This window comes from Xiphophorus hellerii, chromosome 9, assembly GCF_003331165.1.
Source record: "Xiphophorus hellerii strain 12219 chromosome 9, Xiphophorus_hellerii-4.1, whole genome shotgun sequence".
Taxonomy (NCBI): Eukaryota; Metazoa; Chordata; class Actinopteri; order Cyprinodontiformes; family Poeciliidae; genus Xiphophorus; species Xiphophorus hellerii.
Window position 1 is genome coordinate 22034287 of NC_045680.1, and position 13840 is coordinate 22048126.

At 43.1% G+C, this 13840-nt stretch overlaps 1 protein-coding gene across 4 annotated transcripts in view; it reads left to right on the forward strand.

The window, feature by feature from the left end:
• The window catches only part of LOC116726020 (capping protein, Arp2/3 and myosin-I linker protein 3-like), a 41555-nt gene that overhangs the window by 25493 nt on the left and 2222 nt on the right, over window positions 1-13840 (forward strand). For all 4 annotated transcript variants that reach the window (XM_032572482.1, XM_032572480.1, XM_032572481.1 and 1 more), the window contains 14 exons: window positions 98-166; window positions 541-634; window positions 2029-2127; window positions 2225-2344; window positions 2433-2546; window positions 2624-2799; window positions 2913-3000; window positions 3099-3218; window positions 7646-7712; window positions 7853-8040; window positions 8296-8375; window positions 10221-10394; window positions 11865-12057; window positions 12139-12814. In XM_032572482.1, the coding sequence (XP_032428373.1) occupies window positions 98-166; window positions 541-634; window positions 2029-2127; window positions 2225-2344; window positions 2433-2546; window positions 2624-2799; window positions 2913-3000; window positions 3099-3218; window positions 7646-7712; window positions 7853-8040; window positions 8296-8375; window positions 10221-10394; window positions 11865-12057; window positions 12139-12814 (2258 nt within the window). The remainder of the gene's footprint in view (window positions 1-97; window positions 167-540; window positions 635-2028; window positions 2128-2224; window positions 2345-2432; window positions 2547-2623; window positions 2800-2912; window positions 3001-3098; window positions 3219-7645; window positions 7713-7852; window positions 8041-8295; window positions 8376-10220; window positions 10395-11864; window positions 12058-12138; window positions 12815-13840) is intronic.

The following is a 13840-nucleotide window of genomic DNA, read 5'->3' on the forward strand; positions in this document are numbered from 1 at the left end:
GACAAAATGTGAAGAAGTGTAGCGTGTGCATACTTTTGTAACAGGGTTTGTTTTGTTTTTTTTCCATCTCTCTCCAACTCACACACTCGCCCTGCAGGAGTGTGACATGGGATCGCAACAACACCTCTGCCGCAGGATTTCTCGACGTGGCCCGAGCCCTGGAACAGTAAGAACTGTAACGACTTGCTTGTTTTGTGGAGATGTTTGCTGCAGTCATCAATAAGAGCCTTATGACTCCATGTAAGAATACCTCATAGGAAACTTTGCCTGTTTTCTTTCTGGTTTTGCCTCTCTGAAAACTGCAACATGAGCAGTTTATTACTTATTTCGTCTTGCTATCTTACATGGTCCAGACTCACCTCGGGGCTACCGAGGCCGTGGCTGCACAGATCAAAGCTTTACTCAGGAATGTGTTGGGGGGGTGTGATATTTTGCAAACCCTGGAACCTTTGAGCCAGTTTAAATTTCTCTTCTCGGTCCTGTAGTGTCTGCTTTAATAACGTGACCTTTTTGTCTTTCTGTGCCCTCTCCTTTCTTTAGTAATTTCACCTTGCAGTACATGCCTCTGCCCCTAAGTGACATCAGCCAGGCGTACCGCAGCGCTCCGGAGAAGACAGAGCAAGCCCTCACTAAGGTTGGGGTTGCAATAACTGTCTGGATGATTTATTGACTGATGGTTGATAAAAAAAAAAAAGTAGACATGTGCCCTTCCGCAAAGAAAGCACACCTCTACTTTAAATTGGTGTCATGTATTGGGCCAAAATACATGAAGCACAAATATCCTTTCCAAACATTAATCACCACCTATCTTTAGATCAGTCACCTGTAGGGAATGGAGTTAACTCTTTCCACAGCTCTACTTCCACAGTGGGAGTGACCGCATTTTGTGTTTTCCAGGCAGAGAGTACCATTTTATAGCACAATCAAGTAGCTGTGTTAATTTCAGTTGTCATAAAAATGCTTTATATATCAAATGTTACTCAAATCAAACCTGACTTTGTATTTTAACACCTTCAAATTGGGCCTCTGTCTCTTTAAAAACTCCGCCTTCAGGAAGTCATCACAACATCACTCCTCTATTAACCCTTTAACAACGTTTCTACCAGTGTTGCGCTGAGCAGTAGCTCATATGTGCAGTTCCACCAGGTGATTGCTAAATGCTGCTCGCTAGTCTGAAGGAGCTGATTGGGGGAGTCGTGGGGGAAGGGGGGCTGGGGGGGGGGGAGGAGTAAATTTCAGAAATTATCTAGAAAAAAACAAGAAAGTCTCTGAGCTCCGAAAGTTGAAAATGTTCAACTTTTGCAAAAGAAAGTTGAACATTTTCATCTAAATTGATTTTAAGATTGAGATTAATCTCAATTAATTTCTGAGATTAATCTCAATTAATTTCTGCGATTAATCTCAATTAATTTCTGACATTAATTGAGATTAATCTCAGAAATTAATCTCAATTGAGATTAATCTCAATTAATTAACCTCAAATTAATTTTGAGATTAATTTCAGAAATTTTCTGGAAAAAGAACAAGAAAATCTCTGAGCTCCTAAAGTTGAAAATTTGCTAGAAAAAAACATCAGAATTTTGAGATTAATCTCAAAAATTTTCTAGAAAAGACAAGGACATTTTTGAGTGTGAAAAGTCAGAAATTAGCTTGGGGGGGGGGCGGAAAAACGCTAAAATTTTGAGATGAATGTTTTTCTGCGGAAATTTACTCTTCCTTCTGTCCCATCTACAATGGCCTCAACACGCCATCTTACTAATCTCCTATCAAAAGTGTAAGGATTTTTTTCATAAAGGAATAGAAGCAGCAGAATATTTTATTATAAATGTGAGATTGGGGGCTTCTTAATGAATGTTTTTCAAACATGAGTGGGGAACTCATAGTCATCGCGACTCCCATGGACAAAAGTAGCATTACATAAGAGGAGACTTTTTATAGAAAAAGTCAGCTTACACTCAAGCTTCTTCTATCGTCTGTAAAACATCACTTTGAACTTTCGCCTTTCCGCCTGGTTTTGTCGCCTTGCAGATCCAGCGCGCTCTGGTCAGGAACAACCAGACGCAGCGCTTCTCCCAGAGGCAGGCTCTGCGGCTGCACCAGGGCTTGGTCACCAGCACCGCCGAACAGGTAGCTCCCGTCTGTGAGGGATGGGGGGGGGGGGTTTTCGAGTGTTTCACGAGTGTCTGTGCCGCCGGCACCTCGCCTGCCCTGTTTTTTTTCGCAGGTGATGGAGCGCCTCTGCGTGCGGGTCCAGCAGCAGCTTTGCTTGTTGCGAGGCGCCGGAGAGCTGGAGGAGATTCAAGCCGCCAAACAAGTCCTAAAAGAGGCCAGGAACTCTCGAGCTGTGAGTGATACGAAATGATTATACGCGTTGGTCTACGTTGCGTTCGGTCTGAATCTGAACGAACCCTCTCCCCCCGATGTCTCCCCAGCTCTACCCGTCGCTGTGCGAGCTGGCCCACGTGCTGTCTGTGGACGGGCCCGTGCGGCAGAGATTGGACTCCCTGGCCGGCGAACTCGCCAAAGCCGCCGATAAGGAGCTGCAGGTAGATCCGAGAGCTTTCTTTCGCCTTGCCCTCCCCGAACGGATGACAGAGTTCGTGACAGGCGCCGTCCGTTTCAGGTGATCGTCGACTCCATGGTGTCACTCTGCCGCGAGCTCTGTCCTTTATCATCGTCTGCGGCAGAGAGATTAAGCCCTCCGCTCTCGTCCGTCTCCGAGCGGGTGTCCATCCCTCGCTCCGCCATCCGCACCGCCCTCATGGAAAGAGCGGCGCAGGACATTCACAGGGCTTTGGAGTAAGAGCAGCAAAGCAGTCGTGAGTCTGATAAGCGGGGGCATTGATTTGCTCTCACCTTTACTAACCGCTTCTCATCTGTCTCTGCCTTGCCTCATACTCCATCTTCTTCAGAGAAGTGAAGCTGTCCGTGGTTTCCTATCTCACCAACTCCATCGTGGACCAAATCCTGCAGGAGCTCTACGCCACCCACAAGACTCTGGTAAACACTGGCCTGCTGTCCGCGAAAGGGTGTGAAAGCGACACAGATTGATTGTACGAGTGGGTGACAAAAGAGTTTAAGAGTGCCGTGTGTCTCAGACCCGGCAGGTGTCTCATCTAAAATGCTGGGATGGGACGTGTGAAGATGGGACAGCGTGGAGTTTTAACAGACACAGAGACTCCCTGGACATCACAGATGAAGAGCTCGGCACCAGCATAGTGAGTGTGGACATTGTGTGTTGCTGCGCGTGCGTGTGTATGTGTGTGTTATCATTTTTATTTTTTCTGGAAATGTGTCATACTTACCTCACCCCACCATCGGTTGTTTCTTGCCTTATATGTTTTGTTTACGATGGTCGTTTTGTGCAACTCAGGCAGAAATGCACCGATCAATCTTGCCGCCGATTGCCGATAATTTCAATTTCTTTTCAGGAATTATTAAATTAAATGATAAAAAAAAACAGTATTCTACGTATTACTGCTAGCATTCCTGCCAGGAGAAGTCATTAATTATACAACGCAGGAGCAGAGGTAATGTCACACTGTGTGAGAGAGTGTGATGACTGTATAACAAAGTTTTGTCAACTTTGTTCTGCTAGCTGCCCAATCGCCATTTTCTTCCATAGAGGATTGGTTGTCAAATGTACAACCCCGTCCCACAGTGAAGTCATGACATTTTAAAATAGCATCACAGAAAGGGGCTTTAAGGACTTCAACACATTAATTCTTGCCAGAACGAACTTTGTTTTGCCACCTCAGTTAATTCCATGCCCTACACTTCCTTTTTAGTGGCGTCTGATTTAAGGTCAGTTTTCCAAAACAAAAAGTTTTTGGCTCGCCGGCTCTATTAGAAATTGATACAGTAAATAGCAAATATCTGTCTGTGACAACTCCCACACTGAAGAGTGTCCTTTTTTACGAGCCTGATAAAAGCTTCAGCCTCGTCACCGGTCATCAGAAACAGCAGGAACCTGTCAGTTGCCAGCCTATTTCCTGAAGCGTCTCTTATTTTTGTTATTTTTGTCAACGGATGTTGAATGAATTGAAGAAAAATGGCACAATCAGCATAAAACCTCGAGAGCGGTAGGTACCTGTGAAGTGGAGTCTGCTTTCTACAGCTTAACCCCCTGACAGCAGCAGTCCATTCTTGTTTTTGAAGGTTTTGCCTGCAGCCGTCTTTGCAGGAAACTTTTTTTTTTTCCTTGCCAGCTGTCAATCGCAAAGAAATTTAAAAGATTTTGCTGAGCTATGCTTTTACCTCTAAAATCATGTACTGCAAAAGTAACATTTTTCTTGTAAAGTCTGGGAAATTGGAAAACTATCATTTTTTCCCCCCTTCTGCCTCCAGCAGTTGTTTTGTCTCTGTCAAATCTGACTCCATCAGTTTTAATTCAGCAGAAAGTAAGAGTTTTATTATTCTCTGTAAGAGCCTGCGGGGGGGGGGGGGGGGGGGGGGGGGAGATTTACGCAACTCTTTTTCTGGTTTTGTCCTCCTTAAGTTTGCTCTTACAAAGTCAACTACTTACTAATTATTGTTTTATTTTATTTTGCAGTTGCAGAGTCAGAAATTACCGACATCCTACACAATACCCGCCTCGGCTGAGATGTCGATTAAATGAGATTATTGTTCCTGTTTACTGCATTTCTGACAGAAATTAAAAGCAGTGCCTCGGTCTTGTCAGAGCTGTCGGAAATGAAGTTTTCGTCATCTGAATTGTTATTCCCACTCTCCTGACAGGACCGCCGCAGCTAAAGGTCAGAAACGCTGAGAGGGTTCGGCTCCTCCGCAGGAAACAGTTTTACAACACTTGAATGGATGATGCGTTGTCAATTCGATTGTTTCTTGGCCTTTAGGAGCTTGCACTGATTGGAGTGATTGAAGCATAGCATTTAAGAGGCCTGTTATTTCTAACAACCCGCCCAGCGGACATCAAACAGTCAGGCTTGTGTGCATACATGAAACACAGCAGGCTAAATATTAAACGCTTGTGTGCTAAGCCTATGGTTTTCACTGCAGCTAAATACTTTTGTCTTGTTTGTAAAATTCTCTGGTTCATACTCAGACTGGTTCCCACAAAGTCAATCTGCCCAGACAGCCAGAGTTGTGACTTTGAAAATTGTTTATGGTTCTCACATTAACTCCTGGCTTTTTGCTGTTTGTGTTTTATTCATTAATGGCTGGTTTACCATTGAATCGCAGCTCTGTTGAGTTAGCTTTAGCAGTCAGTGAATTGCAGACTGAACAACCTCATTAAGGAGAAAACGGTGATATTTGTCACCAAAGTCTGAGTCACAGGGCACCTTCTTTAGGCTGTGCTAGCTTGACTTTCTCCAGTGGAAAAGGTCTAAGTTACCAGATAACAAGGTGAGTACTTTAACCACTTTTAGGCAAGTTTTTGTGAATTAGCAACATTTATGTTAAGAAATTCTTCTACCGTCTTGTAGGCTGGCTGTATTGCTATGTGGCCGCTGTTTATGCACTCATGCATTTATAAACTTTGATTTGCCACAGTAGCTCTTTGCAAACAATCTGAGATCATTTCTGGTGCAAAGAAGTCTGCAATTATATTAAGTGTAAACTTTAAAAAAAAAAAAAGAAATTACTCTCTTTTCTTTTTCACAGTTTAGATCAAATTATTTTTACCTTATTGCCTTGCTTTTCAAACTTATCTCTAAAAAAGAACGGTTTCATGCTATCTGAATCAAATCAGAATGGCTATAATGGAGGAAGTATCTCCTCAGTCTGATAAAGAACGAATCATAAACGTCTGCTGACACACGAGGAGAGCGGGTTTGCATTAATAAGACAGCAGTTCAAACCTAAGAGGCTTTCAAACAGGAGTTTTTTTGTTGTTTTTTTTTCAGTTTCCGTTTAGTCTGGTCATGCGCCACTCGTCTCAGTGTCTCTCTCCTAAACCTGTCAGGAATTTAAAGTATTTTATTTGCTCTTAACGTAAACACTACCATTCCAAGCATCTCATGGGGAAAAGCTTCAGCCATGCTGTGAGCCGTGTGTGTTGTCGTGTCTGGAGAGGTTTGCTAAAAGTGTGTAAACATTAAGGAATTAGCCACATTTTGGGGGGAAACAGCCAGATCTGTCATGTCTCTAACCTGTGTTTCACTCATTTTTCCGCACCTATTGAAGTTGAAAGCTTGAAAACTTCGGTGCCTTATGCACAATTATTAGCTGAATTAATCAGAAAGTAGATCAGAGTGGGTCAGATGGAGCCTTTTTCCGAGCACTCAGCATGCTGAGGTAAGTCAATCTGCAGGTGCAGCATCTGCATAGTGTAGCATAAGATAAGTCAACGACTACGTTATTACAGGGTCATTGTTGCGACAATTAATAAAATAAGTCTGTGTGTGCATGTAGGCCTGATGTATGTTCAATATTATTGAAGTACAATAATATTTACTAAAATCTGTCTTTTTATGCTATTGAGAAACAGTTAGCAAATGGTGTGTGATAGTGTAAAGCATTCGAAAACACATTGTACCAAATTGTTCTTTGAAATTATTCTGAACAGATTGTCATGTCAAGGAGGTCAATAAAATGTCTTTTAAAATATGCTGTTTATTTTTGGACCTTTTGGGTTTCTGCACTTTGCTCTCACAGCTGACATGCTCATCAGTCAATCAATCAAATTTTATTTGTCTAGCACATTTCAGCAGCAAGACATTTCAAAGTGCTTTACGTCAACACAGAAACACAATGCAACATAGAATCAATCCACAGCATTAAGTCAAGTTCCATCGATAAATTTGTAATTGATTACATTTCAAATACAATTCTAAACAGGTGGGTTTTTAGTCTAGATTTAAAGGAAGTCAGTGTTTCAGCTGTTTTACAGTTTTCTGGAAGTTGGTTCCAAATTTGTGGTGCATAGATGCTGAAAGCTGCTTCTCCTCGTTTGGTTCTGGTTCTGGGGATGCAGAGCAGAACCAGAACCAGAAGACCTGAGAGGTCTGGAAGGTTGATACAACAACAGCAGATCTTTAATGTATTGTGGTGCTAAGCCGTTCAGTGATTTATAAACTAACAACAGTATTTTAAAGTCTATTCTTTGAGCTACAGGGAGCCAGTGGAGGGACTTCAAATCTGGTGTTATGTGCTCTATCTTCCTGGTTTTAGTGAGAACGCCAGCAGCAGCTACTGGATCAGCTGCAGCTGTTTGATTGATTTGTTGGACAGACCTGTGAAGACGCTGTTGCAATAATCAATGCGACTGAAGATGAACGCATGGATGAGTTTCTCTAGATCTGGCTGAGACATTAGTCCTTTAATCCTGGAAATGTTCTTCAGGTGATAGAAAGCCGACTTTGTGACTGTCTTTATGTGGCTCTGGAGGCTCTCATGGTGTCAGAAACCTCCTTGTTCACACCACCATAACTTTTTTTAACACATTTTAGATCTCGCAGGTCTTCAGAGTTGCTTAGAGGTCTTTTTTTTTTTTTTTTTTACCCTTCCTCCAGTACATCAGGAGTGGATTATTCATTGATCCAGCTGTTTGTTCGTTTGCTTTTTATATCCGAATCATTCTTGCGTGTTCTCTCTCAAGAAGGCTTTATCCGGTCCCTTGCTTTGTTCACCCAGAGGATGACATGATCTTTGCCCTTCTCTTTCTGTCTGCTTTTCATCCTCCCAGGACACGATTGCCATAAAGAAGCGCAGCTCCAGAACGAGGAGAATACGACCCGTCTCCACCAGGCTGAGTGAGTACTCATCCTCTTACACCTTTTCCTTTTCTTCTCCCCCCCTCCCTCCCATTGAGCTCAGCGTGCGTCGCGTCTTTGAATCCGGGTCCGAACGTCTCCTCGTTGCATCTCCTGCCCTTCCGTGTCGCCACCAACAGGCTTGTGTGACGACTCCAGCTCCTCTCCGCCTCCCTCTGGGCCGTCGTACTCCTCGCCGCTGTCCCACTCGGCGTCCTGGGAAGGCCTGTCGGAGCTGCCCACGCAGGGTCTGCCGCTGCGCCACGTGACGCGCGTTCGGCCGAGGCCTCCCCGGAGGCACAGGGGAGGACACATCACCGCGGAAACAGTAGGGACAAATCTTTTCATCGCCATTAAATTTTCCGTTTTTTTCACTTTTCTTTCCAAGCTCTAGCTTTAACTAATGTTTCCCGGTATTTCGTCTTTCAACTTCTGTCTTTGTCAAATGTAAGCTTTCAATTGGATTATGTCATCTCAGTGCATGCGGTGTACTCCGTCTGTTTTACTGTGTACATAACTTTTACAAATGAACCCCGCAGAACGAGCCTCTCTGAGGGGAGTGTTTGTGTGTGTCTGTGCCCAGCACTGCAGTGAAAATGGAGGAATAAGCCCTCTGGATGACGGACTCCCAGATTTTTATACAAAACGAGTTTTACCTGACAGGTGAGGCACGCTTTGATGTTCTCCACCTCCAGCATTTCACCTCCCGCCGTGAACCTCCGCCAACAAAATAGCCACAGACTTTACAAGCTTAGCCTGCACATTTGGTTTTTCACTACTGCTGTGTAGATTTTATTTCCACTTTTGCTGCAGTCGTCCATTTTCGATGTTTCGCAACACATTCAAAATGAATGAGCACTTTTGAATTACATGAGGAGTCCATTAGATTGAATGTTATGTAACAATAAGTAAAGCTGGCTGAGAAAGTAGAAAAATAATTTTTAAAACAAACAAAATAATTCAAGGATGGAAAAATAATAGAAGAAAAAGTGGATATTTCTCTAAGGAAAAACCAACCAATCTATCCTCTCAACTGTACTATTCCAAAAATACGTACCCCGCTAAAGCATTGAGGAACCGAGCTTGTTCAGGTTCCATGCTGACTTTCCAACCTGCTAACTTTTGTTTTTTTATTGCAAACAAAACGAAATGGCGTTGACCCACTCATCAGGAAATTCGGTGCTTACTCCAGAACCTTCAGTTGCTTACCATTAAAGGGACTTGAAGCCACGAGCATTTAAAGGAACTTTACGAATAATAATCTCTTAAAATCACAGGCAGTAACTGTGCAACACATTTGTGCACAGGGCCAGAGAATTAAAAAGCAGAGCAGATTTGTAGCAGTGCGATCGTTTAGAGACCAAAACGTCCTGCTGCATTTGTTCAATAAAAGGCCAGATACAGTAGACAGACCTGAATAGGAAAGGTAACCTTGCATGATTTCTCCTTTGAGTTTGTGCTTTGTGTAAAATAAAATACAGTTTTCGCGGTTTGTTGGGCGGCTCAGGGTAAACAATGCGATGTTACAGAGCGTTGGTGTCACCTGGCAACTTAACTCCCCCAACCTGGATAGCTTGATTGATAATCAGCTGCAAAGGTAGCCTAGCGACCCATGTGCTATTTTGCTGATGAGGTTGGCTTCAATTTTCTTGTCCTATGAGATATTTCAGGTTACCAGTTTGAAATAAATGAGTGAAAATCGGTTGTGGTCTGTTCAAATGTTCCGGCTCACATGAGATTTCAGAAAAAAAAAAAAAAAAAAACCGTCTTTGAGCTCCAGTAGAAAGTTTTGTTTTCAAGCTGGAGTATTTAAATCAGAAACAATTGCTTCTTCTTCTTTTTTTTAGTATTTATCTTTTTCTAAAGGCTTCTATAAAATCTTTGAGTAATTGTTTCTCATTCGAATACGCAACTATTATTCAAATTCAAAAATAATCCCAAAGGGAAATGAAATGTTGTTGTAGCCAATACTAATTCAAGATTCTTCAAAGAGTTATTATAGATGCTGATGGCTGTGGGCAGGAAGGATCTCCTGTAGCAGTCTGTATTACAGCAAATTAGAAGAAGCCTCTGACTGAAGACGCTCTGTTTTGCTATGACAGTCTCATAAAGTTTTTTGTAATGTCACAAAAAAAGGACTAAAATCACAAAAATATGGTTGTGATTTATGTGTGACTTTGTTACTTCAAAAAATGTATATATATATATATATATATACTGTATATAAGCAGTATATATATATACAGTATATATACAGTATATATATATATACCTGTATATATTTAAAACCATATATAAAGCCATTATTGTTGTGTCCTTAAGACATGTATCCTAGCAACGCCGCTACTGCAGTAGCAGAGCAGACAAACAAGCGACCCAGATGGCCGTGATGAATTTGGTGACATCTTAACAGAAGGGGCTCGTGTGTGAACCAACAGGATGACTGTGTTGAACTGGACTGTGTGTGTGTGTGAGTGTGTGACATGCAGCCTTTCTCCCCACTTTCAGTCAGCTTTCCTCCCTGCATAAAGCACACTCTCTGAGGAGGAAGAAAAGGAGGAACATGCTGGCCATCTTTGGCTTCCGTAAGAACCGCAGCCAGACCCTGTCCAATCAGGGGCCGGAGTCGGAGGTGGAGGTCTACGGAGATGGGTGTCACACGGTTGCTACGGCGCCCACGGGGTGAGACATTTTCCACAGACACACTCTAAGATTATTTCTTGGAAAGACTTTATCCAGTTTGAATGGCATCCCACTATGCCCCTTAGTTATCCACCATACATCTAAGGCCTTACTAATCAAGCAACTTCTAAAGGCAGCAAGTTGCAACAGATTTTGCTTAAAGGTATCAGAGCAACAAGAGCTTTTAAATGTCTAAAAAAAACAACAAAAAAAAAACAATAAAATGGACCAAAGTTTGTGGCTGTAATACTACATGAGAGGTACAAGGGATATAAATAGTTTTTCCAAAGCACTTTATAGAACCACAGGCTCAGAGCATCTGGTGGTCAGCTCCTTTTGGTTTTCTCTGTGAAAATCCGCTGCTCTGAGCTGATAAATTCTCATCAAACGGCGCTCTGAATCTCCATGTTTCCTGTGTTGACTTAAGGAATCACTGAGAGCTGCCAGTGCAGCAGCAGGCTGATGTCACAGTGTTTGCACAGGTGCAGACGACAGCTGGCGGCTCCGTTTTGGATTCAAAAGTCAACTAAGTAGTTAGAAATGGCCTCACTTCTCCTTAAACGCAGATTAGGCCAGTAAAACTCAGATCTTTACCAGGAATAATGATACCTCTTGATTATGCTATTTGTATCTTAATCAGTATTCATACGTTGAGGACTTTATAACATATTACCGTGTATTTTCAAGACTCACAGTGCTCTTTTATAGCACAATCAAGTAACTGTGTTACTTTCAGTTGTTATAAAAATGCTGAGTGTGTCAAACATGAACAAAATTTGACTTTGCAATTTGACGCCTTGTATTTGGGCCTCTGTTTCTTTAAGAAGCTCCTGCTCCTCCTTCAGCTCATCATCACCACAACGTTCCTCCATTAAGCCGTTTACATTCTTAGGAGCATAGGACTGAGTAGTAAGATAAGATAAAGATAAGATAAATCTTTATTGTCATTGTCACAAGGACAACGAAATTTAAAAGGTGCCATCAGTAGTAGTTCCTACGATGAGATCAGCGGGGATTTGTTAATTGCTGCTGCCACTAGTCTGGAGGAGCTGTGTTGAAATAGGCGGAGCTTTGTGAGACCGATCGTTTAGGCGCCCTGAATGGTTGCCACAGAAGATTCAAGGATTTCCCAAACTTGCGTGAAAGAATCAAAGCAACACTCCAGGTATGTTTTTGATGAGGCAGTAACATTATAACATGATACAAAGCTCAAAAAAGTTGATTTTACATAATACTTCCCCCTTTTACACACACTACACTGTGCAGCATGGTAGTGGCAGCATCATGTTCTGGGAATGCTGTTCAGGGAAGCTGGTCAGAGCTGATGGGACATAATGAGTTAAATAACAGGGCTATCCTGGGACAGAACTTGCTAAAATAAACAAGTGAACACTTTTGCGAAGCTTTATAGTTTCATCTGCTTAGGTTTTATGTCCGGTGTCCGATCAGTTTGTACACGCTCTCTTTTAGGACAGCAATGGAGAATGTATACACACTCCTCCAAGCTCCGCGGCCAGCCGCCAAGTCTCCCAGCGACGGGGCCGACGGGAAAATGAATGATCAACAGGGAAAAGGCGCTCTTATCCTGAGTCCGCCACCGGTGCCGGGGATCCCTCACCCAGGCATGGGAGGAGGAAAACACCCCTTCTACTCTCCCCAAGAGGTACTGAGCACCCCTTCCTCTGTTTGCTTATGCTTTCACCGCGCTCAGTCTGTTTCGCCTCTTCGTCCTGTGTTTTGACAGATATCTGAAATGGACGCCGTGTTCGAGCAACCAGTGGAGACGGATAAGTACTGGGTGGACGACAAACAGCGGACAGAAGTGCTGGAGGCGGAAGCGGACTGGATGATCGAGAGCCGGCCAGGCGAGACGCCGGCAGAGAGGCAGCGCTTTGACGAGAGGACCCCCGGAGAGCCGAGGACGTCCGACAGACAGAGCGACAGGTACTGGGCCGAGAGCAGGCCCGTGGAGAGGCAGTGGACCGTCGACAGGCACACCCAGCGCCAGATCGACAGGAAGATAGAGAGGCAGTGGATGGGCGGCAGGCAGATTGAAAGGTCGTGGTCTGAGAGCAGACCCGTGGACTTACAGGTGGACAGTCAGTGGACGGGGCGAAAGCAGGACAGACAAGTCCAGCCGCTTCATTTGGCTCAAAGGCCGCTGCCTCCGTACCCGTCGGAAAGGACGCCGTCGCCCAAACAGGAGGGGGGCGACCTGTTGAAGAGCAACGCAGAGGCAGCAGCCATAGAGTGGCATCCCCAGGACCCGCAGGGAGACGGAGGGGGTCCAGCAGATGGGTGGAGGAGCGGCGGAGAGGCAGGGGGAGGCCGGAAACCAGAACCCCCACCACAGAGCAGCAAACCCAACGTGACCCGACTGCGGCCGAGACACAGGAGGGAGAGTTCAGACGCCCTGCCAGGTACAATCGATCGATCGATCAATCAATCAATCAGTTTATTCACTCGATTTAAGGTGGCAGTGTTATATAAAATCCACTTTTTTGAGCTTTACGTTATGTTATAATCCCAAATCAAAAACATACTTGGAGTGTTGCTTTCATTCTTTCATGCATGTTTGAGAAATCATTTAATCTCCCATGGCAACCATTCAGCTGTGCAAAACGCCTGGTGAGCATCAGCTGAGATCTTTATAGAAGCCACTTCTCAGTGCAACGCTGGTGAAAACGTTGCTAAAGGGTTAATGGAGGAGCCATGTTGTGATGACTTCCTGAAGGCGGAGTTTCAGAAAGAGCAGGAGTTTCTTAAAGAGACAGAGGCCCAATTTCAAGGAGTTAAATCAGGAAGTCAAATTTCTTTTAAGCTTAAGACCAAAAATGTTTGTAAATTAATTGTCAATAATCTCTTTCTAGTTAAACATACCTAATAGCATTTATAAATGAACCAAATCTCTTAGTTTCAAGATTTTTGATAGAATAAACAATTTATTAGTCTGTTCTCTGGCATTCATTTATATAAAATTATTTTATATAAAGTGTCACAAGCAAAGGTTTGGTGATAGTTTTATTTGTGCCTATGCAAAAAGTCAGATATGGAACAACAATTTAATAATATAATTCTTGGGAGTGCTGACAGTTATGACACATTGTTTTGCTGAATTTAGTAGTCCAATACTTTTACATGATTTTCCTTTGTGTATTTTATAAGTGATTTCCAGTTAATCCAAAACAACCTCTGAAATTTTAACTTCCTGTTCTCGTTCCACTAGATTGTCACCAGTGGATAATCTAATCTGAACAGAAAAATCATCTATTTTTCAGTTTCAAAAATCATACATTTTGTTTTATTCCAGTTTATTGCTAACTTATTGTACGTTAATCACTCATTAAGCTTGGATGTCACAAACCAGACGTTCTGTAATGTTTTTTTAAATAATTTATCCCGGTTGATGCGATCATAAAGCAAATTTGAGTTTGGCTTCGATGACA